The sequence below is a fragment of the Argiope bruennichi genome, chromosome X2, assembly GCF_947563725.1.
Source record: "Argiope bruennichi chromosome X2, qqArgBrue1.1, whole genome shotgun sequence".
NCBI lineage: Eukaryota > Metazoa > Arthropoda > Arachnida > Araneae > Araneidae > Argiope > Argiope bruennichi.
The window spans coordinates 126,267,486-126,295,471 of record NC_079163.1 but is presented as its reverse complement, the minus strand read 5'-3'; the positions used below and the strand labels follow the sequence as shown (position 1 = coordinate 126,295,471).

At 26.3% G+C, this 27,986-nt stretch overlaps 1 protein-coding gene across 1 annotated transcript; it reads right to left on the bottom strand.

The window, feature by feature from the left end:
• Window positions 1-123: 123 nt before the first annotated feature.
• LOC129960675 (glycerol-3-phosphate dehydrogenase, mitochondrial-like) lies at window positions 124-27,898 on the bottom strand. Its single transcript, XM_056074236.1, has 17 exons — window positions 27,775-27,898; window positions 23,417-23,512; window positions 21,453-21,612; window positions 20,670-20,794; window positions 20,474-20,571; window positions 19,293-19,456; window positions 16,043-16,204; window positions 14,222-14,366; window positions 13,741-13,826; window positions 12,809-12,916; window positions 10,842-10,976; window positions 8,272-8,450; window positions 6,266-6,397; window positions 5,983-6,141; window positions 4,660-4,845; window positions 3,220-3,318; window positions 124-2,071 (listed from the first exon to the last, which is right to left on the bottom strand). Exons 2-17 carry the CDS (start codon window positions 23,510-23,512, stop codon window positions 1,958-1,960), a joined length of 2,148 nt encoding a protein of 715 aa, XP_055930211.1. The 5' UTR covers window positions 27,775-27,898; the 3' UTR covers window positions 124-1,957.
• Window positions 27,899-27,986: the final 88 nt, after the last annotated feature.

Sequence of the window (27,986 nt, the reverse complement as noted above, 5' to 3'; positions counted from 1 at the left end):
ACATTTATTAGAAAGTAGATGTAGATAAAAATTTGTATAAACAAAAGACAAGAAAATAAAAGTTTACCCACATGGTTCTTTAAAAATTTTCAATTTATTGTAGAAAAACAAAATTGTTTCCATCACTGAAGAATAGAATATAAATAACTACAATGAAATATAAATAATGCTGCTTTTAAGACAAAACAATTATATATATACTATAAAAGATAATCCTTATAAAAGATATTAAATGCAACAATTCAAAAAAAGACTAGTAAAAAAAACTCGGTGTTCATCCTGTTTCTTTTTTCTTTGTATCACATAAAGTACAAGCAAGTTCTAGTATACTCAATCAAAATTGCACAAACACCTAAGTTTTGTCTTTTAAATGATTAAAAAAAGTTACATTTTGCCACTTATTCTAAGACTATTGTAAATCTCACCGAATAATTCTCTCAAATACGATAAGCTAGATTTTTATATTGATTTCTTTTTTTTTTTCTTTACCTTTTTAATACTTAAGTTTCATGCTTAATTTTCATATAAAGTAGTTCAGAATTAAGTATAAAATTAGATGCAAATGTATCTCCCAAATTGGGAGCTTTAAAAATATATGAATTACAAATTACAAATATGGAATTATCGCGTGAAGTTTTAAACACCTTGCTTAGTAAGATCTCCGAATATAAAATTTTCCATTTTAAATATATAATTATTTTTACATAAGTACATGCAAGCTGTTAATTATAACATTAATGTTCACATCGTATTATGACTAGACAAAAAGACACATCTAATAATTTATATAAAGCTACAATTGAATTTTACTAGACTGAATGCTTTTCATAAATATTAACTCAAAAATTAATTATGGAGCACTTATTTTAAATCTAATATATACCCACCGTCAATATTTTACTGATATTCAAAAAATGTTAATACTTATTGATATTAAATTTAAAAAATGAAAATCCTAACATTAAATTCTTCAAATGCTATCAGTTTTGTTTTAAATATTATAGCAGGAAATCATTATTTCAATATAAATTAATTATGAATGAAATTCTAGAAACAAATGGCAGAAAAGGGGGAAAAAACATATAAAGACAAAGAGAAAGAAATAATATTTGTTCGAACAAAACAAATTGAAAACTAACATTATGAAATGAAACAGCCCAGATAATAAAGTTAAACAATTCCGAAAAATCTGATGAAAAATGACAAAAAAATTAAAAAAAATTAATAATTCAATAAACAAACAAATATAAATATAACAAAATAAAACTGGTTAACCGTATGAAAACTATTGAAAATTAATATAAGTTTCCAATGAAAACATCGGCATCTTGAAGCACGAGCATATATCCTGAACAAACAAAATACATAATGAGATGTATACAGAATAAGCAAAGTAAGTTGATAAAAGGTTTAACAATAAGTTAAAAATTAAGTAAGCCACCCCCTCCTTATGGGAGGGGGTGGGACATGCATTTGTGCTTTGTAAGTCCTTGCAAAATTTTAACATAATTTGGTAATTTAAAAGAACCAAATGAACAAAAAACCAACAGCTAAAACTCAAAGCTGTTGCTACAAACAGATTTTTTTTTGTATTATATTAAAATTCTATTGAAGGATCATAATTAAAATATATAAATAAAATTTGGATCTCTCCCTCCAAAAAAGAATACAGAGATGCCTTAAATTATCTGTGGATACAAGTGATCGAAAAGTAAAATAAAAATATTGACTTGAAAAAAAAAAGCAAGAGAATTCTAAACTTTGTGAAATGGAAAGGAAGAAGGGGGAAGAAAAAAAAAACTGAGGTAGATGTTAATGACAGGAGAAAAAAAGTTCTAAAATCACTAGCATAACAATGAAAGACAGTTATAAAACAACCATTTAATACACATCAATTTAACGTTTCCAATTTAGGTGAATACACATGGAAAGAAAGTGACTCGCTCTAAAGGAGCAATCACACACCGCCTCCACTACGGTCCACAGATAAAACACTACGATCATATTGGATATCTACAGCAGCAGCAAGTCTACTTTGTGCTATAGCTCCTGTCTTGATAGCACTCATTAACTGAAATAAAAAAAAAATAAGAAAGTTGGGTTAAAATACTCATCTAAGTATTGATTAGTTCTTTCATTTAAAATATTAAAAATTTTAATTGAAAGGTTAAACGTAAAATCTGGTAAAAAATCGTTATCCACAATTTCTATCAATACTATCTCATTAAATATCTCATTGCTATGCTATATATACAATGCTAAACCATTACTAATTTTTAGAGTAAAATTTATTGTGGAAAAAAATTGTAATTAATAAAGAGTCAACTAATAGCGAAAAAAAAAAAGATTTAAAAGACAGCTATTCAATGTAAAGGGAAAAATTTTCTTAGTCATGATGAATTATTAGAAATTTGTAATTCCAGACAATCACTATAGGACTTAATTAAAATAAACAATAAATGAAAATCGATGCTTTTAAAAGTTAGCTTATAGCTTATGGAGAAATGCTTTCATACTGCTTGTAATTTTTAACTACAATTACACACACACACACACACACACACACACACACACACACACACACACACACACACACACACACACACACACACACACACACACACACACACACACACACACACACACACACACACACACACACACACACACACACACACACACACACACACACACACACACACACACACACACACACACACACACACACACACACACACGCAAATGTGCATCTTTCTTGAAATTAGACAGTTGCATAAAATAATACTTAAAATTCTTATTAATAAAAATGATGGGAATCAAAGTTAAGTAGTTTATTTGGAATAAAACAATTTTAAATTCATAAAATTAGCAGTCGTATGCCAGATATATTTTACAATTTCGAAGTTTAAAAAACCCTTCAGCATTAATAAGAATTTTGAATTCATTAATCTTACTGATTACAATGAATAAAATATTCATAAAGAATTAGTTTTTACATTAACATTTTAGAACTGCAGAAAATAAGGTTTATTTTTAAAATTTTTTATTGATGTTTCTAAATCATTTCTTAAAACGTGATCGTCGAAATATTTTACATTTAGAAATATATTCTTCACAGAAAAATGAATAACCTCAACTGAAAATTAAGTTTATGCCTTCAAGTACAAAGAAAAAAAAATTATGTAGTGAAGAAATTCATACGATGAAGGAAAATCTCACCAATAAATATTCTCCAAGCTCAACTTGACCATTTTTGTTCAAATCAACTTCATTCAGCATGTCATGCAGCGTTTCATCGTCTACTTTTTCTCCTTGAGCCTAAGCAGATAAGCAAACTCAAATTCACAAAAACATCATTATTGAAAACTGTTTTTAACAATACTAACATCAAATAAAGAGATAATGATATTATATATATATATATATATATATTCAAATTTTCTCCTAAAATCTGAACAAAGAAAAAGTTAAAGTATCCAAAATATAATTTCAAAATATATATTCAAAATATATTAATTGATATCAAAATGATATCAATTAATTTCTTTCATACTAAAATGAGCTTTTGAGCAAGTAGCAAAACTGGATTTGCATGGACTACATGAAAACAAGGATTTAACAAGGATTTGGTATTTAAAAATATCTTTAAAGTATTAACATGAGAAATAAAATTTTAACAATATTTTAATTAGCTATAATTAATTATAACAAAACTGTATGCAATGCAAACAAGAAAACTTTCTTAAAATTTTAATGTTTAGAACCTGATAAAAATTATAAAGAATTATTTTAAATAAATTTAAAAAGATTCTAATATCCAAATATACTCTCATAAAGACAAACACATTAAACTACCAAAATAATCAAGCATTGAGAAATTAAATTATTATAACATGGTATATGATGCAATGCTTATTGGATTTAAGGCTAAAACGCCATGACATTTTTAAAGTAAAAAAAATAGCAACCATTTTTTCATCTCATTTTATACTAAATCATAAACAACAGTGTAATCTTCAAACAGTGACAACTACAAATCAGTTAATTAAACTGAATGCAAAAATAAAAGAATAAAAATAAAAAAATACAGGTGAAATTTTAAAAATAATATTCTGTAAGGATGTAACTGATAAAATTATCCAGGAGCCGTTCAAAGGAACAAATATGACTACACAAAAATAAAGGAGAATTGAATTATTAAGCCTTAGGAACTATACCATTGAAGACATAAGCAAACCAAAAATGGGTGTGTTCAAAATTAAGAGCTATGTTAGAAAACCAAATGTTTGCAAGACACTAGGCATTCATAAGATTTATCTTCAATAAATCATATTCTAACCAACTAAATGAATGTGTCAAAAATGATTAAATAAATTCGGCACTGGGGAAGGAAAACAATACATTAAATCAGTTACTGGACTAACCTTCCAATAAGTCAGATGATGACAAATCAAAACGTTAATTCGAAACTAACTTGAACTATTATCCATACTAGAAAATGTTCATTTAACTAACTTAAAACCCCAGAATAAATACAAGAATAAATATTTTTTTTAAGTAATCAAAGCATATTTTGAAATCAGGAATACCAGAGTTAAAAAATAGCAAAATTCACAACAACTTTGCAAAAATATATCTCCAGGAAAATAATTATTTTACCTTTAAGCTTTGTCTTAGATCATTAATAGTAATATATCCCTTTCTATCCTTGTCTAAAGTTTGGAACTTTTTAGTATAAGAAGCTATTTCATCTTTTGAGAAATTCACAGGAGTGACTCTTGCCTTACGATTGACATCTTGTCCCATTTCTGTCCGAAGAAATTCCATTGCTTTCTCATATTCTTCCTGAAATTTTTTATTATTGATTTAGACATTCTAGTTAAAAAGAATACATTAAAAATGTTTCAATCTTATAAATGCCAGAAATATATAATAGTGTGAAATAATACAACTTATATGACTAATGCAAATTTTTACATAATTAAGGAGCTCTTGAAGCTTGAATACACCTCTATTTCATACAAACTTATTTAACCATGCTGTTAAATTTAACTGTAAATTTGCCCCCTGTTCCGATTCAACTTTCGCAAAATAAGTAGATTAACAAATAAAATAACACTATGCATTTTACATTTTCTGTACATAGCAATCTATTTTGTTCGTATTAATTATAAAAATCACATCTATACAGTTTCTGATTTACAGCAGATTATTTACTACAACTAAAATATCTTTGAAGAACAAAGATTATACGATAAGGAGGTAATTGTAAGTAATAAAGAAAATTGTAGCTAATTAGATAGGTTTCAAATTTCTAACAAACGAATTACTGCATATACACTCCAAAAATTATATACAGAAATGTTGCAATTAAAACAAATCGAATTTTTTAAAAATCTATTCTACATGATTATTTGGAATACTAATATATAATTTAACAATTAACAAAGAATGAAAATTGCAAATTTTTTAAAAAGACTAGTTTTTATATACCCGAGTGCATACAAATAATAAGGCAAGACTATAATAAACTTATTATTTTTACGAGCTTTTAAATTTGTTTATAACCCTTTACTCATCATTTTATATTCATAAAATTTATGCAGGGAACATACCATAGAAAATAAAACCATAACATTATTATACTTAGATTTGTTATCAATTCTAAAAATGAATGGCATTAAAACAGCTGATTAAAAAAAAAGCAAAATTTATGGTTAAAATAGATTTTGTGGGAAATATTTAGTATTTTGATATAAATTTTGACCTAAAAATTTTCAGGACTTCAAAATACAAACTTTTCTGATTCCATGTAAAAGATATTTTTATGTATTTACAGCTCATAAAATCAAATTTCATGTTAAATAAAGGTTTTCATAACACCTTATGAAGATCACTAGTTACAACAATAATAGCAAGTCTAAAAATGATCAACATAAAATGCAATAAAAAGATATTTCACAGCACTACATTTCACATTACTTTTTGTTTACTTCTATTCCAGTTCAATTCTTCAGCCATGATGGAGATAATTAAAGGAAGAGCTTCTTCTGTTGCTTGAACATTTAAGAAAGATAAGCGAAGTCGTCGAGCAATAACATCAACAGCGGTGCAAGCATATTCATGTACAGCATATCGAACCTAGAAATAAATATAAATAAACAAACTTAGTAATTTTTAATCTGATATCAAAATTTCTATGATTTATTAACTTTGCAGTATCATGTGAAAAGGAAGTGAAGGCACTTATAAATAGTAAAAGTACCTCAGCTTCAATATATGGAAATTCTTCATGAAGACGACGCCCTATTATTGGCCATCGTTTTCCAGTCAACGAAGCATGTTTTGCAACGGTAAAAGCTCTATCGCCATAAGTATTAGCCAAATGCTGAGCAACCTAAAAGGTAAAATAAAATAGCATACCAAAAAGCATTCAAAAATTTCTAAATTGTATTTATAATATATTTTTAATATTCATAAGAATAATGTATTTGTAGTAACATAATTACTTTACAACAACAACAAGCTTCGAGTTGTTGTATGAACAAGCTTTAAGTATAATTATGCATTTTCATCTGCATACAAATTATATCTTACTTAATTCGCAAAAATAAGGTCGGGACCCTCTAGATCTCCCCCCCGCATCGGTTGGGAGATCTAGAAATATTTCTTTGAGAATTATAAAAATGACTGGATTAAATTAATGTTTAATCACTCGCGATTAAATAATTACAGCATGATACATAGGGCGAGTTTAATTTAAATACGGCTTCGGAAACCAATGATACCAACATTGCATTTGTAAGAAAATAGTGATTTTCTTACTTTTAGAGATTGCTTTACAAATAATACCTCTATAGAAATTATGGATATCCGATTTCAATTATATATTCTTATAAATATTATGACGATGCAGTCACAATACTGTATTCAAGGTTTCATTCCAGTAAGTTATTAACTTTAATTTTTTTACAAATGTTTGTGCTACAAAAACCGAGGTCTAACAATATGCTTTTGACTAAATGTAAAATTTGACATTAGAAAATGACAGAAAAATTGTTTAGGACTAAAATTTAATTGTAATGAAAATAAGTTTTGCACTCAATAATACTATATTCGAAGGTCTAGTTTGAAAATTTAATTTCAATTTTTGTGAAATTATGCACTTATTTCACAAAGAAATTCTCAAGACAAATTTCTTAAAACATATTAAAATGTATTCGAATATATTGACAAGTTCTCCGATAAGTAAATAGGAAATAGCAAGCAGAAACTCTTGAGAATGTTTTCAACACGTTTGATAAATTTTGTACTTCATGTAAATTCTTAATTACATTCCAAATTAATTAATTTGAATATTTTCAGCATTTTTAAAAATTCACATTTAATTTTGCAACTGTGCATTTCATAAATTTAGCATTTTTGTAAAAGACACACATAATGTAACATAATTCAACATAAGCAGTTGAACAACGTGAAAATATCACAAATTGCTTGTATCAATGCATATGGAAGTGGAAATTATATATATGAGAAACCGCAGAAATTCTCACTATATAGATTTTAATAGTTTGTTTTCTCTAACACACTAGCTAAAAAATGAAGCTGTAAATCCATGAAGGAATACATGCAAGCATATGCAAATCAGAGGTTTGTTTACAGAAAGAGGGAGATAGAACAATAAATATGCAAAAGAAGCCATCTATTCAGTAAGACAAGTGAGCATAATAGGCAATCTTGCATTTCAAACATTAACAACTTGTACTGTCCTTCCCCCACAATCATCAAATCCACAACCACAATCATCATTTAAAACTCCATATAGTTGTGCTTTATAATATCCAACTATATGGATATTATAAAGCACATATAATATCTTTGTGTGTGTGTGTGTGTGTATAATATCTATGTGCTTTATAATATCCATATAGTTGGATATTATAAAGCACAATGCGCAAACTTAATTGTTTGCATATTTTTATCATCACTTAACATAATTTGCATATAGCTATCTGTATTTCTTGATAATATATCGATTTCACTATCAATTAAATAAATGAATAAATAAAAAAAGGATTTTATTCTAAATTACATGAACAACGAGTGAAATTCTACATAAACGAATATGAAATAATTCTTCGTAACTTCGTACCTAATCAATAGAGAAATCATGCAACATACAAAAACAGAATAAACAAGTCAATTTATATATCTCCCAGCAACAGAAAATATTGTCAAAAACATAAAATTGTCCAAAACCGAAGATATTACCTCACTCTCAAGACCATAATCTTGAACTAATCTAATGTACATATTAGGTGTCCAGCCACTTGCTCCTTCCAACAAGAGACCATCAGTTTGGCAATCACTCTTAGGATTTAATTTGCATGTTTCAACAGCGGCATCGACTGCTTCTTTAGCCATAACACGATAAGTCGTCCATTTTCCTCCTTACAAAAAATTATCACAGAAGAAAATAAAATATAAGAAAAAAATTACTGAATCATTGCTGCAATATGTATATGAATGGTTAGATCTCATTCTATTTAAAAAAGCAATCTATAAGCTTAATGATTCTAAAAAATGCAGTAGCTTTATACCATAATAGAGATAATATTTATTTTTTTATCAAAGATCTTTTGAAGGCATATCATGAGAAATTAGGTACGAACACAGTACATGATAATAAAATCTTAGTTTGATAATATCAGAAAATGTAAGTTTATAATCCTTATTAAAACGATATTGGTTAAAAAATATTGCAACACAGATAAATCAACTTTTTCTGTTATAAAGTAAAACAATTTATGCCACAGATGCATAATCTCAAATTTGCTACATCGGAAATTTCAGTTGAAAAATTTTAATGATCACATAAAAATGCAATAGTATAAAATCTCCTAACATTAAATCACTTTCTATATCTAATCTTAATCATTTATAAAAGATTTGTGACGAAATGAGTACTTAGAAGAAATAACACTTGGCAAATTTAAGTTGAAATGATAAATTTTTAAACAGCAGTTAAAATTTCTCAGTTTAATTCTTTTAAGCATCAAGCTGTTTAATGTTATTACATATATGAAACACAGCCTTTATTTTATCAAGTAGTTCATTTCCTTATTTAAAATCAGAATTCAGCCATATATCCCGATGTTTTAATTGAAATTCAGAACAAAGTACATCTCATCAGAAGGATACCTAAAAATGGCGATGAATAAGAAATCTCGAGAATTGAGAAAATCATTAATGAATGATTTTTAGTTAAGAATTTTTGCCTCCCTTTAAGATTAATTGCAAAAACAGTAGCAGAATTAGGCAAAACAAAAAAATAATTTACTAGTTAATTTAACTAGTTATTAACCATTTAAATATTTATTTTCACCACAGTATGGGAATAGTGCTAAAAATGAATAAAGTAAATATTGCATGGTCGAGAAACCAATGGAAGTTTTTGTTAGAGTTATTTATAGCATGTCCATACAAATATGCAGGAGTCTTGAATTTAGTTGGAAAGTTGAATAACACAAACAAACATTTACCCACAAAAAATTACATCAATGTGTGCAATTTAAACCAAAACATATAATTTAAAATCATTACAACCATCCCTACACATAATAACAAAAAGCACGTCTTTCTCTTTCAAGTATTACAAAATTATTCGATTACAAGAAAATTCTTTAAACAAATAAGTGGAAGAGAAAAAATTCCTTTTCAGATCAAAGTGTAGTATGCAATTAAATTATAACAATAAAAATCTATTTTTGAAGTACAGAATTACAGCCCAAAAACATTTTCTCTGATTAATGCAAAGGTTTCTCTAAAATTGTTTTTTGAATAAGACATTGGCATATTGGGAAAAACATGAAAGACTTGTTGCTAGTACATTAAATTTGTTCTTTATGGGAAAGAATAATAAGAAGGCAAGAGAAATCTTCAAAATATACTCTTTGTAGAAGAACCACAAGAATAATGAAAAAAATTGCTAGAAAAAATTATATTCTTTAGTCAGTTCATGCGTAATCTGACAGTAGCTATTAAATTACCATTAAATTTCATTAGTAGTGTTGAAATATTTCGCTATAGGACTAAAGAAAAAGTTTTACCATGGATGATAAAAATGACAAATAAGGAAATAATCAAGGGCAAGCTTGGTATTTAATGTATGATTTTCAGACCATTATTATTTCATTTCTCTAATCCACTGTGTAATTCAAATTCTGTGTAATTCCACTGTGTAAATCAAACAAAGTAAAAAACGCACAATTGTTCAGATAAAAAAACAAACGATTATTATCAGTAAAAAAATTACTAGAACTTAATAATTTAATTCTAACTATTGTTGTAGCAGACATGTACAGAAAAAAGGTATAAATTAGCATTATGAATAAATTCATCCTAAAAATGTGAATTTATTATAAGTTTTCTTTTATTAAAACACAAAATAGAACATAAATATAGCACTTTTAGAATTATATGGGCAATGATTTAAAGGGGGGGTAGAAAGAAAGGGGAGAAAAAACCCAGCATTTTCGTAATTTTGAAAAATACAGGACTTCAGAAAATTAGTGCCACACTAAAATTTGCTTTTCGTTTCATTTCATATACACGATTTTGCTTATATTTGAAAACAAAATTATGGATGCAAAGAAATGAAAATAAGTCACAATAAAATGAAGAACCATGTTTGTGAAATAGAAGAGTAAAATATACTGATAAAATATAACCAGGAAAATCAAGCAGGCGAACTTATAACTGTAATGGATGCAAATTAGCTAATGGAAAGATTTTAGAAATATACAGTATTTTAAACCAATAAAAATAAATTATAATCTTACCTGCTATAGTTATAAGATTTGAATCACTAACATGAAGAACATGATTTCTTGCTAATGCTTCCGTTGATCCTTTATTTGGATTTAAAACTAAAGGACGAATTCCACTCCAAACTGACATCACGTCTCCTCTACGAACTAAAATTTATAATAAATATGCTTCGAACCTTCTACTAAAATATATTACTTTCATTTATATGCGATATATCCACTGAAATGAACCGAAACCATACACTAGAAAATACTCTAAAATCAAAATATTAAGTCTAAAGATATTTGAAAACAATTATTGATATACAGAGATATATTAATTTTAAAAACTTTCTTACGGCATGCTGGAAGGCAACGGTATATTAACTTATGATCTAAGCCAATATTTTCGAATTTTCAATTCCTAGGCAAAAACAATGAGATATTGCACAATGAAGTGACAATAAATAATGATTTTATTAATGATGCAGAATTCAGTATTTATTGCAAATATCAGGTATGATTTATAGTTCTACATTTGTATAAATTATAATCAAATACATTTAAAAGAATTAAAGCACGTTCTGAAATTTTCTGCAACGTGTGATCACTTTTTATATATAATCACAAAGTTACAATGCTCCACCCTTAGGGAATATGGAGAACTGCTTTTTACTTAATGTTGCTAATATTTTCCCTCCTTTATTTTTAATTAGTCTTCTTCAAGCCATTATACTCTAATCAACATGCATTTAAACAATTTCAAATTAAGGAAAGATAATAAGCACAGAAGTTTTTATTTATTGATTTAAATGTGGCAATAAAGATCATATTAAAAATTTTGAAGGAGTTAAAAATCACTTTGTGGCCTCTAATTTCTAAGCAATTGCAGTTTTCGGAACATTTTGGGGGGGAAAAAAATTGGTCGTCTTAAAGGGATGTTAATTCGTTTAATCTCATTGATTTTTCTAATTGTTAATTGTAAAGCAATGCGGAAATGAAAATTTCAACCCCACTCCTCTTGAGGTAGACGACCCACCCCCGAACTCATCCAAGATTTTCATTCTTTACAACATATCCCATAGAGGTTCAAATTCAATAAAAAATATTTAATTATCATATTAATAAGATTACATGGTCCCAACGTTACATACACACACATAAACGTTTGAACGGAACTTAGTTTGTGTTCAAGGGATTATGACTGGTTCAGATTTGTAGAAATTTTCCCGAAGTTTTCTCATGAAAAGTTTCATTATAATAATTTCTGGACAAAAAAATGCCATATAGGTATGCTTTCATATTACATACAGAACCTTTAACATTTTTCCTAAATATTACATATAACATTTAGGAAAATTAACTAAAAATAAATTCACTGCAAGAATTGATATATATAGCTATCAAAATTATTTATTAAGCTCATCATCAAACGAATTGAAAAGACCTCGTCTCCCCCACCCCATATTTTTATTATCTTTTTCTCAATACTTGCGAATGTTAATTTAGAGTTAATTAACTGAATAAATTTTAAAACAGTTTTAAAAAATTTTTTAATAAATTTTTATTTTTTTCTTAATATAAATAAAGCTTCTTTAATTAGTTCATATTAAATTAACATAACTTTGATATGCATATGTTTAAACAGTGCTGTAATACCCTGTAAGCAAATAAACAAAATTGGTATTTCGATCTTTTAGTTCTATTTACAAATATGGTCACTTAATAATCGTTATAGAAAAAAAAAATTATCAGTTTTCTATAAAAAAAACATAAAACTGACTTCCAGTTAATGTTTATACCTCACAAACGTTCAAATCTCGCAAGTATATTCTTAGTCCTAATGATGACATATTATATTATATTATATATATATATATATATATTATATATATATATATACATGGTAACTGGGGAAAATGCTTTGCATTTAAAATATTTAACTTTGAATAAAAAGTTATGTGTCTTAAAATGGAGACAGAATTACTCTACAAACTTACCAGTTATTTCAGGGGTCAGGTAATTTTTTACTTCATTAAGTATAAATTGAATTTCATCTTCTGTGGGACTTGGATGATGAGTGATCTCACACGGTCTGTCAGTAGTACCTATAAATAAATTTTTAAACAGTTTAATTAACCTTTAATAAGATTTAATAGTAACAACAACAGACTATGAAACAAATGACAATGACAACATTTAAAATTTTTTAAGACATAGAATTCCAAAATTTCACCTCGCCCAATATAAAAAAAAAGTCTTTAAACATTTCAGCTTCTAAAAATTTTTGAAAACGAAGAAAGAAGAGACAATAGTTTACCAATTCCATATTATAAAATTACTAAAGCAAAAATTACAAATCGATTCGCTTTTATGAAAAAAAAATCACAAAAGTGGAAAAATTAGTCATATTTCAATGCATAATTTTTTTTAAACAATAGCTATAATATTTAAAGTAATAATTTAATATGAAGAGGAGTTTGACAAATTGCTCAAAGTGAAAAGAGATTAAAAAAAATCAACATTTATCCACATATTCAGATTGGTCCAAATAGCACTGGAAGAGATTTCCTTTTTCTATGGCATAAGAATCAGAATCGGCCGTATCTCTCTTAACCATAGTATAGACACTTTTAGCAAAATATGTATCGTGTAACTACACACAAATTTATGTTTCAAATGAAATCTACTATATTCATTACTCTAAAATAAAAATTTCAAACAAATATTAAAAAAGATAAACAAAATTCAGAGTTACTAATTAAAAATAATATTAAAGAAGGAACAAGAATCTTGTTTTGCTTAATAAATGATTATTTACAACGATTGTGAAAAATAAGCAGGGTTTTTTTTTCCTGTTATTTTCAAAATAATGACTTTTCAATAACATTTCAGTTAAAAACTAATTATAAAATAAAGCCAATAAACATACCAGCAATAGTCATCTTTTGCCAGGGTAGGAAGAAAATTACCCTTCCATCACTAGTTGCAGGATCGAGCAATCCCATATTATCAGGGCTAAAAGTCAAAGTACGTTAGATCAGCGCAAGATTTTATATAAATCTCTTAAATACTAAATGTAAAAAACAGAAAATATTACAATGAAAAAATTAAATTCTGAAAAATATTAAACAATGCAATTCTTATATAATACTACTAAAGATATTAAGGATTTTTATTGTTTCAATTAACTAGAATAAAATTAAATGTTAAAAGAGAAAAAGTAAAAATCAAACAATGTTTAGAACACTGAATTCCATTATTTACTACTATAAAAGTTTCTGAAATTTAATCTTTCTGTATAAAATAATGAATTCTTACAAAATTTCTTAAAAAAAGAAAAACCCATCTGTAGGATTTCCAGTAAAAGAATTTCTTTAGAGGAAAAAATAATAAAATAAGTGGCACATCACCTATAATAAGCTGGTAAAACAATATGAACTCCAGCACTAGGTTGGCATATCATAGGGCATTTCTGATCATCCATTTTCCGAATAGAATCAGTAAAAGGACCAGTTGCATTTATTACAGATTTTGCGTGAATGACCCACTCTTTTCCTAAGAAAAGCAGTTTTGTAAGAAACGAAACATTTTATATGCTTATAGTTAACACACGATAGATAAAAATGAAAAATAATTTTAGAAACAAGATAAAAAAAATGCAGAATTTAATCAAAATATTACAATAAACTGCCCGGATTCTACAAAACAAGAAAAAAAATCTGCTTATTTTGAACTAAACAATTAAATGTCAATGCAAATTTTCAGAAAAGTTTATGCTTATACAAATTCACTTAAATTAGTATTTCATCAAAAACCGAATTGACTTAAATATAAAGGCAATAATTTATCAAACAAGATTAGGCTGTGTTGTTTTTAACGGAATACAAATGATTAATTAAAAAAAAATGAGTTAGCTTTTATTAAATCACAGCAATTTTCTGAATTTATTTTCAGAATCAAAAATAAATATATACATAAATAACAAATAGAGATTACAAGAGACTACATTCAAAACACCTTTGTGCATCATAAAATTATATTGCCAACAATATTTTGATATTGTATGCTCCTGGGGTTAAATAAAAACTGGTTGAATTAAAATATACTGCTTTCAAAAATCATAAATAAAAAGGCAAGCCTTTAAGGATTAGGATTTTACTTAATTCAATTTAGATTATATGCCACCTATTTAAATTTATCAAATTCGAAAATGGAGAAAAATTTTAAATTGATGAATTGGCAGTAACTACTTCAAACGTAGGAAGAGAGAACAGAGTTGCACACTGTATGCAGCTAATATGTGATAGAGTATCTCCCAAAACAGATTTGACTGTAGCATGATGTTAGATTGGTTAGATAAAATACAGAAAACTGCATAAATCTGGATATCAATAGATCATATATAAAATGTTGAAATTCTTACAGTTTGAACTATATATATATATATATATATATAAAATAATTTTAGAAATTTACCCAACTACCTCATTATTCCGCCACTCAGTGCACAATTTCTAATCAAATTTTCTCCTTAATTTTAATTCTTAAATTTTTATGTCGTATGTAACTTTTGGCAATATTATAACTGGGATAGATAGTCCTAGTGTTGTAGGGTAGATAGTTTGTGTTTGGAAATCCAAGAAAAAAGAATTTTAAGGAAATTCGCAGTTTTATTCCTAATTAATTTTTTGAGAATGTATCCCTTATTACCTCAAAGACATCAGAAAATGCAATACTAAGACAAAACACCATTCTTTCCTGAAACTTTGAAGAACTAATTATATTACTATGAGAGATTCTAAGAGTTTTAGTCAAACATATAATTTTATTAAACAATTTATACAATAAATGATTTAATCACAAATGGTATGAATATATTGTTTCATTATATATTGTTATAATGGAGAATTTGTTTTATTTGGAAAGTAAAATGTTCATTAAAAAATATATATTTCTCTTTTGTTGCAGTTTGACAAAATTTTCAATGGGGGAAAAAAAGGTGGTAAAAATGCAATTTCAAACAGTAATTCACGATTTTCAGAGTTCATGATCGGCCCATGTCGAGTAATTCCATTGCACTGAATCTATTATATACAGATCCAATAAAACTAAAAAAGCTTATTTCATTAACAAAAAAAAATATTTAAGAATGTAAAGTATCCACATTTTTGAAAATTGTTAATGAGTACATAAATTATTGGATATATAAAATATGCTTCCAGAAAACTAACCAGATAATTGGTCTTTCACTCTTGCTCCACAAACTTTTTCCACGCCATTTTCATCTGGTTTTTTTAACAGCTCAGTTACGGCTACATGATTGGCAACATTTGCTCCTAGTCTTGCAGCTGTTATAATAATTGCTAAATTCATCCGTGCATCATTGTGCTGTCCTGTAATTGTAAACAATAATATTTTCATATTTAAAAATTTTCCATATTTAATAAGTACAATGCATAAAAATTATAAGCATTCAGAAATACATATGAATTTCATATGAACAACAACAAACAAAAAAAAAAATACTTATTCATAAGAATTTTTATTTGCTTAATTCAGAGATGTAAAATGTAATAGCATTTGTAAATATAATTTGAGTACATCACAAAAAGGGATGCAATAATTAGAATTTTCACCTATGAATGAAATATTACATAAAAAAAGCAATCGCTCAAGAAAAAAAATCCTTTGGTGTGGCGGCATAAATTTTAAATAATATAAAAAGCTCATTAGAGACTTATTGTACAAGTGTGGTTGCAGCATATTATTCTTACAATTTTCTGAAATGAAGAAAGATTCAGTATTTGTTGAAGACTTAAGAATTTTTTTTTCTTTTATAAACTAAAATCTATGGTTTCAGATATAGAAAAGATTTTGTTTTTAATGTTACAATTCCTATAGAACTGACACCAACACAAAATATTATAGATATTTTAAACTATTTTAAATATACATCTTTGGAATGCAACTTGCAATATTTTATCAAATTTTGTAACTTTTTGTTTAAATTAATAACTCATGGGAAAAAATTTACTATTTACAGTCTTTAAAAATCTTTCAGGACAATAGATATTCTTGTTTTAATAAAAAAAAAATTACAGATAAGGGGATTCTGGTATCATAAGATTTTAGATTGCAGTATTCTCACATAAAATTTATGTACACTTATGGGGGAGAAAAAAAAAACGGTCATTCAGATTTATTTTGCAATTATTTATTTTGAGGTTATCTATATATTTAAAACTGTACAAACTTTGAAATTTCCTACGGCACCAACTTTTTTTGATGTCATGACATGGATACATGGAGTATAACTTTTGATTAATATACCGTGGAACAGATGGAAATATTCGCATTTTCTGTCAAGTTGTTCCACATTTAAATACCTAAAATTTAGATATTCTCTGGACGTCGTTAATTGTACTTTTTTTGTCATACTTTTAAAGCATTTTTAAAGCTTCAATCTACATGGTAAAACCGTTTGCTATTTCATTCATGACAAAATATTTATAGCGAAAATTTTAGAATAATCTTGACTTTTTTCAGAAAGCAGAAAAGCACTGCAAATTTTGTTTAAATTGCACCTGAGCTTGAGTCTCCAATATACTGAAAACCCCAAAATGGACAGTTTTATTGTACATATAAAAGATAAAATTACATATACTTTCCATTATTTAATTATAATTACGATATTATTTAATTATAATGAAAATTACAATCAATTATAATTACAATTTAATTTACAATAATTACAATTATAAATTAATCTTATGGAATTTGAGACTCGTGAAAGAAATATTGTGCACTTAAACATTAATAAATTTAAAACAGAGAAAATTTGCCCTTTTCTTGGTAGAAAATATAGATTTTGTTATCATAAATTATTAAGAGAAATCATTTATCAGAAAGTTTGTAAAATTAAATAATTAAATCTTTCAAAGTAATTACGAAATGAAATTCCCATTTTTCTAAATTTGTTACATTCTTTAAGAGACATTATATGAGCTGAAAAGTAAAATTCCTACCTTATTACAAGGACAAAGACTATCCTCCACATTTAAAAATAGTGACTGTTAATAAAATAAAATGGCAATGAATTTTTTTCTAAAAAACTTCGATTTCCTATTCTTTGCTGCTGACGAATTTTTTAAATATACTTTTCTGTTACAGAAAACGCTATTTGTTTCATGGAATGCATGCTCAGCAGCATTTCCATATAAAAAGTTGGTGATATTTTGGTATTTGTGAATGCGCCCGTAACTGCATCGTGTCGGAAGCAGCACAGAAAACTTTGCGTAACAGGAAAACTACTCGTAGAAATGAGCTGAAATTTTGTATGTACCTGTGAAATGGTCTGGTGCTTCGATTTAGAATGTTAGTTTTATATGCCCAAAATTTAAGAATGTAGCAATTTACAAATTTTTAAACTGTAATTTTTCACATATTAAAAATTACTTTTTCTAGTTAAATATGTATGCAAAACATGTAGAATACCTCATCTTTTCATAAGAGTTTAGGTCAATAACTTTACAAGTTTCAAACATATGAATAAAAGTTCAAACTTTAATTTTAAAATTAGAAAATCAAAAATTTTTAGTCCATAATTTCGAAACGAACAGACCGAAATTAATGAAACTTGGTGTCTGGAAATAACTATTAATGAAGTTTTAAAATTTAATGAGAAAAATCGGTGTTACTATTGGACATTTTGAACTTTTCTCTTATTTCAATACATAGATGGCTCCTTATGAGATTTTTAATTCAAAAATTTTTTAAGAGTACTTTAAATCCTTTCAAATGACACCATTTTTATGATTGTATGATGAACGATGCCCGAATAAAGCTGTGTGGCGTTTTTTTTTTTTAATTCCCCCACGATTGTACATTTAAAAAAATACTTTTATCGACTGATACAATGGGAGTATGTCGGGAGCAAATTTTAAATATATTTATACTTCTTCTCACATGAAAATTATATTATAAAACTGTCAATACTCGATTTACGATATTATAAATTTAGCCTCTGTCACATTAAAGGTATTTATTATAAGCATTTCAAATTTCATTCATAAATACTGAAGTATAAAAAAAGTCTTTAGTAATGATTTCATGACAATTCCTTTAATAGAAAAAAAAAAATAATAATAAAAGACATGAAAATAATTCCATTCCGAGCAACCCAGGGTATATTAGAACATAATAAAATGTAATGATAGTTCAAACTTATAAACATAAAAACCAGCATTGTTAGATATTAGTAAGTAACATAAGTGGCTAAACTCAATTCTGTTGTTGTTGTTATTATTATTATTATTATAGAACTTCCCGAATAAAAAACCAAATCAAAAATTCTCCTTTTTTTTACACAACTATAAATGGAGAGATTAGATAAATTGTTCTGGAGTATTAAAAGAAAAAAAAGTAAATAGTTCGTGTTTGAAATAAGTTGAATAAATTACTAAACTAAAGGTTATGTCTCACCATCATAGTAAACGAGTGCTCCACAAAGTTTGTCTTTTTTCAACATGGGGAAAAGTTCCAAGGCTCTACTGCGTGACAGGAAATAACTAGATTTTACTTGTTGACGACCAGCAACAAAATCATAAGCTTTTATCCCTACCCAATAATATGGAACTTGCCACCATCTAAAATACAAACAAATTTTTAATACATATTAGTGTCAGTGACATGAACAGTACTTATATACTTTTATATACAGTTCTATGCCTTTCTTGATGTTTTTTTTACATCAACTTTCTTTGCAAATGCTAGATGAATAATAACGAGGCAAAACCTCTCTATCATTACTTTGAAGAACTGAAACTAACAATAATGTTTTAGAAGATTTAGGGGAGTGGAATCTAACATTATCTTAATCTTCTTTGTTTTAATGTAAACAAGTCTTTACAACGTAAACCTTATTCAAAATGCTCAACTACCCTGTTACAATATCTTTGCAATATAGTTCAGCATTCAGAATATCAAATATCACCTTGGAGATATCATACAATATCTTGTGTTAATAGAGACTATTCACAATTATCTATTATTTACTTTTGAATAGTTACACAAAAAAATTATAGATGAAACTTTATGACATAGAATTTATATTATAAATAACATATCCTTAGAAACATATGGCCATATAATTTTTGACATGCCAAAGAAGAAAACAGAAATAGAGTTCTCCTGGAACATTGATAAGGATAACTAATTCCTCTTTCTGTTCTTTTTACCTTCTGCTTTCATTAACAGAGGCGAAAATTGTGCACTTGCATGGTTTATTAGTCATGAAATTAAGTGCAAAGGAATGACTCAGATCATTTTATAATGAATTTGGACTAACTTAAATTCCCCAAATTGTTTCTTTTGTTTTGATCTTTTAAAATCAAAACAAAACAGTTTGTTTGGATAACAATAAAAGAAACTCGATTAGAAAAACGTATAGGTCAATAATGCAAGTCAAAATTAACTTCTAAACCACAGCACACTGAACTGCCAATTTTTTTCACAGTAATGACTTAATATTAGAAGAAAGACTCCTTTACTGCAGACATCTTTTTTGTTATACTGTATTTATGCCTTTTGAATAAATGTAAAAATTAAAAACGAATATTGTTTATACTTTTTATAGAAAAAAGTAAACATTTGCTTCCACCTACCGATAAATAGGTAACATAATTGGTAATGGATAAGAAAGATGAGGAGCAATAGCTAAGAGATTTGCTCTTTCATGAAGAGCTTCTTTTACCATACGATACTATAAAACAATAAAAAAATATATTAAAATATATATTATATTAAAAATATGACAGATAAGTATTCATCTTTATAAATATACAAAGAAACATATGATACTTGTTCAAGATCAAGTTGCAAAATTGCTTTCTGTAAATAACGGACACCCCCATGAATAAGCTTAGTACTACGACTACTTGTGCCAGAAGAAAAATCATCCAATTCCACCAAAGCAGTTTTTAAACCTGTAAATTCAAATTTTATTTGTTCATGATAATTTGTTGAAAATGCAAACATTAATAAATTAGATTTAGAGGATTAAGATTGCTAGATTAATGAAGATAAGTAGTACATAGAGAAGACAATGACTGAGAAGAAGAAGAAATACTGAGAGAAAAGAAAAAAAAAAAAAAAAAAAGAGAAAAATTATTCCAATTTCCTTTCAGCTGAAAATTTGTATCTCAAAGCATTAGGACAGACAACCTTACTAATTATAGACATATTAATTTAAAAAAAGGCTCTAAAATAGATGAATATTAGCCTGCTTAACCCAGGAATTATTCTTAATAAAAAAAACTGAACAGTGTTAAAAAATATAAGGGTTTACAACTTTATAAACAAATTTATCTACTAAACATCATATTTTAGAATAGAATTGTAACTTATATTACAATAAGGGCAATACAATTGTATTACAATAAGGACAATACAATTGTATTACAATAAGGGCAAGCTTAAATGCTCACAAAGTAATTAAAATATTTCAGGGGGAAAAACGAGTGAAAATATTTATAGTTTCTTATATGCATTCAATAATTCGAAATAAGTAGGTAAGAAAACAATTACGTTTTAAGACAAGAGACAGAATAGAAAAAAAGGTCTTGAATATTAGGAAAAACCAACCTCTAGAAATAGAATCTAAAGCAACACCAGCACCAGTTGCACCACCACCAATAACTAAGATATCATATTCAGGAGTGTTTTTTAATGCATTCAGCTGCTCATCACGACTAGGTAAGCGTAATTTAGGCTTTGAAATGCTGCCATCAGCCATAACTACATGCTAAAAGAAAATGAGAGTTAAAATAAATTAATACATAAACAATAACATTTTTAAAGGAAATTTTTATTTTAAAAATATTTTCCAAACCAAATTTGGAAAACATTAGATGGTGAAAATGTGCACCTCAGTGATAATTTTTCGAAATTCGAATTAAAAATTAAGTGAAATTTTGGTGCTTATTCAGCACAAAATGTATTTTTTAACAATAACTATTATCAATTTTTATATAATATTCTAGCAATCCTTTCAATTAATATATTTTACACAAAATAAAAATATCATTTAACCTCCATGAAAAAAATTAATTTTTAATGTGTTGTCATCATGCTGACAAAAGATCATATCAACAGAAAGCTCTCATTATAAACTAAACCTTAAGAAGTATAATTTTTAGCATGTATCTGTATAAAATAAAATAAATATGAAACATGATATTTTCCAGAAAAATAAATGTAAGAAAAAGGCTTTTGTGATTTCTAAAATATCTACATTATTAATGCAATAATTCTTATCTTTCAAGACAATTATGATTTAATATATACAGGATATCCATTCTATTTGACGCCCAAGAAACTAATTTCTATATCGGTAATAGCAGGTACATATATTTTATAAGAAAAATGTGTCTAAATGAAGTAAATAATTAGATTTTATGTAGTTTGAGTCAATAAATGTTCTGATGAATTACAGAATTTTAAATTTTAACAGAGATCCTAAGTCCACTGAAACTCATTTAATAAAACATTCTTGAGATACTAATAAAAAGTTCCATTCTTTTGTGACAAAACTGATTTGAGTAATGAAAACCTAAATATCACTATTTTATAAAAATCCATGATTTTACACCATTCTATTGACTGCTTCAAGCAAAATACACCTATCAGTACCTAGAATTTCTTTAAGGCTGACTGGCCTAAAATAATGATATTGTTGATTGTCCTAAAATAATAATATTCAAGGCTATATAACTTGACCAGATTTGGGCACAGAAGAATGAAATGTTACTTGATTTAAAAATTGTAGTGTCAAGAATATTTTACTGAATATGATTCCTAGGATTAATAGACTGTATAAAATTTAGATTTTTTGAAATGAAGCTTACTTACTCATGAAGAACAAGTTACCTAAAATATTTAATTAAAAATTTTAGTGACCATTAAATCCAGCAAACTGGCTAGTTGCCAAAAGCTGCTAGCAAGAAATAAAATTCAGTGCAGTTCAAAATAAAAATAGTTCCTCTCTTGGTGCAATACGTAGGTTTATATTTTATTTGGTTTTCTTTAATAAGAAAGACAAATTTTATTTTGCAAAACTAATTTTTTTTATGTATTTTGAATAAATGTATTTAATGGCATTTTTTTCATTATTGTTTCAAAGTAAAATTTTTATTTTTGAAGAATGAATGTCTTTTAAATAATAGCTTTATCATTACCTCTTTTTTCCATACTTTGCCTAAATGGCATTTGCCATTCTACAAAATTTCTAGTTATCATGCACATTTTCTAGGGAAAGTTGGAAATAATTCTCATATTTCATAATTGGCCTAAAAATGCCAGCCATTTTATAGAATGCCAGGGTTCCATACATTGCAGGTAACATATATATAAAATAGAATTTTATAATATGATTTGAAATAAAATCATATTGCACATTCTACATTAATCATGCCTATATCTGGAAATGTCAAAAACTTAAACATGGTCACATTAAATCTAAAAGAAAATTTCTAACTAAAACTTAATTTGAAATAATATCGAAAAACTTTTAAAAAATAGATGTGAATATAACAAATACACTTCCTTACAGGATGATGAGTTATGTTCTCATATTTGCATAAGCCATAAACAGCAAGAACACTGCCACATCCTCCTAAAACAATTTTGTAGAATCTTGACGACATCTATATAAAAAAAAGCATGTAATTGAAACCAAATCTCCATCATTACATGAAAAGCAACAAATTCTGTTTCAATTTCTGTTCAGTTCAAATTCTAACAATTTCAATAAAAATAATAATTTTTATTAATTAACACAAAGTGTATCATATCTGCAATTAAGAAAAAAAGCAATGCATTATAAAATGTAATAAGAAATGCTGAACTTATGGAGTTAAAAGAAATATTCATCATTTACAGAAACACATAAAAATAAAAATACTATGAGCTAATATTCAAACATATGGAAATAGAATTCATAGTTTTATTAAATATTTGATTGATTATTAAAACAAATATACTCTTATTAATAAATCTGTAAATATTTTTAATTAAAGGAAATTAAACTTTATCAGATAATATCATGACTGCAAGCCATTTAAATGAAATTAAAATACGAGTTCCAACATTCCATATCAAAGGCAAAATACCAGAGTACAAAAATATCTGCTTTTTTAAAATAGAATAAAAGAATACTATTTTATGCATTCAACATTCAATAATATGAAACTTAAGGCATCAAATAATATTCCATTAAGAAAAATAATCACTCAAAATTTCATTTTCAACTGTAGCATCAATAGAGTAAATATATTTAAAAAATACTGTTGTATTATTTTTGCAATAATTCTACTCTCAATGAATCTCAAATTAATAAAATTTAACTTGAACAAGATATACTAAACATTAGAAATTTTTTAGTTATGGTACAGTTTTGAAAAAAATTGCGACTCAGAAAATTACATACTTGGTATAAATAAAACAAGCGATAGGTATAATAAAAATTAACATAAATCAACCATGAACCAAATAATAAAGGAACATAATATAATTATTTTTATCTGAATTGGTAGTTAATATAATTTTAATAGAATACTTAAAAGTATAAAGGCTATTTTTAAAAAATCTATTTCACAAACTTTAATTAAATATTCTTTAAACAACATTTAAAATATAAGTATTCAATTTCAATCAAATGTTATCATAAAAGACTATGATATATAGTTAAGTTATTGCCGTATTTTAACAAAAAAAAGAGATAAAGTTAGAGGATTTGATTACAAAGATTTTGGAAACGGGGGGGGGGGGGGAAATCAAATCATAAATAAAAGAATGATTCTCTTAAATGTAATAATTTAAAATAAATTTTCCAACTGGATACTGAATTACTTTTTAAAAAGTCATGGATATAACCATGTCAAGTAGATTTTTCTATAAAACTGAAAGAGCAGTAATTGAAAAATAAAATGTAGTTTTTGGATTCTTCAGCAGTATAATTGTGAATACCCATATTTTTAAAGAACTCTCAATTTTCAAGATATTTCTTTAATAATTACTTTAAATTACAGCTTCTAAAACTCATTGAAAAATAAACTTGAATAATATACATTGTAGGAAAATAGATAGGAAAAAAAAAAATGAAATAATTAATGACAAATAAAAAAAATCTTGTAATATGTCTGGCATATTTTAAAAAAAGATCTAAATAAAAACGGCCTTCGTAACTTTTATTATTAATGCTGCTGAATTTCAAAAAGGCATATGTTATCTAACTTTAATGACTGCAAAATTATGCTATGAGATCTTTTAAGGAGTTCAAACACATGGTTTAAAATATCCTACTTTAGTACGTGTCAACGAATTTTACTATATTTTATGAATAGAAATTTATTCAAATTCCACTACTATTTTTTATTAAAAGAAAATAAAGTTTTGTTATAAAACTTATATTAAACCGTTTTGAGTATTAAAAAGTCAACTTGCAAGCTTTACTTTTTTTTACAACAATAAAAAATGTATTTTTACAATCACTGCATTGGAAAAAATAAACTTCTAGTGATGAAAACTTGCTTCAGTTATAAAGTGTATCACTACACCTAATTAAATATGCTGAATACGATACCAGCATATATAAAGCCAATTGAATATTTGAACAGAACTTTTAAATATTAATATTTGATAATCAATGTGATAAAGCTCAGCATTAAAATTTTTCTCTGGCTAATATAGCAATGGAGCAGATTAATTCTGTAATATATTTAAATATGAATGTCACAGACTGATGGCACAGTTACTCACATCTATCTAAATTACATAAATTTCCATTTTCTTTTTATATAGAACTTTAATAAAAAAATTTTCCCTTTGATGTGCATACCTGAGGCATTCAAATTAACCATTAAGTAATAATTAGATTTGTTTGGCTACTGCTAAACAAATTAATTAAAATTTTAATTATTTCTAAAGAGTTGAATCAAAAACATTATCTAGTAACCCCAAATGAAGTTAAAGAATATTTCAGAATAATATTTCACAAATATCTTAAGCAGCTAAAAATAACAAGAAAAAAAAAAAAAAACTAAACTATATGCTACATCAAAAGCACAAAGAAAAAATTAACCAAAAGAAATTTTCATTTATTGAACGAGCCAGAGCTCAATCCACAAAGAAATGCACAAAGACATAACAGAATATGGGTATTTATGTAGAATTCTTGCCTTAAAGCTTATTTATTAGTGGTTGCTAGAGGACAAGCAAATTTAACATCAGTGATAAAACATTTAGTGACGCAAAAATATCGCATCACTAAAGCTACAACAAGGTAAAAAAGAAGCGAATCAAATCTTTAAGGAGTATGTTAAACAATTTTTAGTAGAAACAAAAACTATCAATTTTTGAAAATTTAAATGGAAGGGTTCTAAGAAATGAATCAATCCTTTAAATATATATTCATACAAGGTACTTAGAAGAAATATACAAATAATTCTTCAATAAATAAATAAAAAAAAGACTATTTTTAAAGCATTGGCAGTTTCATTCAAGAAATTTTATAAAATTCAAAAAGTGAATCTACAAATGAACGAGATAAATAAGAAGCAAATTTTAACGGATCACATCATTCTGCTAATCTTCAATATTTCACAATGTTTACTTCACATTCAATGATGAAAAATGTTTCTTATTTATATTGAAAAGACAGTTTTTTTTTCATGTTATTCAATTTTTTGTCTGATATTATTTACATAAAAAGATTTATTTAATTATTCATTTTAGAATTAATATTACAGACTTCTGGAAAACTAATGAGTATAAATAAAATATTTTTTGATAACATTAGTGCAACAAAAAAGAAAAAGTCCTCCTAAATCTGCATTTATTTTTACATAACCTTTTTAAGCATTAATTATTCAGTTTAAGACATCTTCATTTCAACATCCCTATTCAAGCCCAAAAACATTGTTATAATGTCTTCAACCAGTGTTGGGCATTCAGAATATGAATCAACATCGTATAATATCTTGACCTGAAAGAGATCTATCTACTTTCTGCTGTGCATATAATAATTGCATAAACAGGACAGTTGTATAGTTTTTGAATCCTGTCAGGTACAATACCTGAAGAGCACATGAGCAGAAAGCTGCAAATGTAAAAATAATACACCCACAATATATGCAAGAACAGCTAGTCAGTTATGTAATAATAAAAACTTTGACCCTCATGACAGCTTTTTCACTTCATTCAGTTTACTGAACAAAATATTGAATTATCATGTATAAATATTCATTTTTAGTATTATTAATTATCAGAAATAAAGAAACAATATTTGAATTACTTATACGCATACTTTTGCACAACACAGGATATTAAAAATATAAAATGAAAAAAATAATATATTTACATAAAGATAAGAATTTCAGAATAACTTAATATTAAAAATCACTTTTTATTTTAAAATTCATTAAATAATAATAAAAAGTTAATCAGAGATGTAGAACAACAAATTCGCAAATTAACTTAAAAAATCTTGCACTTACTCCAAATAATGCTAAAATAAACCAGACTGGTCTTCTAGAAATGAGAAAATGCCATCTGTTTGCGTTACAGAAGATTAAAACTAACAGAAAAGTAGGTTAGTCAATAAAAATATTTTTAATCCATAAACCGGCTTCTGATTTAAAACAAATGAATGCGCTTGATATAAAGAAATGCAATATGTATTAGAAACCAAGAAGACAAAGAATAGAAATGTTTAGTATAATATGAAAATAATAAAATTGATAAGAAATTCCTTTAATCTTATACATTTCGGGAATGACCAATGCATATACCTTTCTTCAAAGTTGTCTCGTAATATTTTTTAAAAATTGGTTCCAACAGTTTCTTTCAGCAACCTACGAAAACAACGGTTTAAAAATAAATAAAGAATCGATAAAAATCAACTACTTACAATGAAAGTGCACAGAATCGTTCGATAAATTCAAATATTGAAAAGAACTGCACAGACAATTCGCGCAAGAGCGCTTTCGTTTCACTACAAATGCGATCGGAACAAATGTGAACGGAAAAGAACAGTTTGTTATGTTGCCATTTCAGTATACACAAGAAAAAGAAATTCAGACAAATGTCTTGACACTAATCACACCAGAGCTAGGTTTAAAC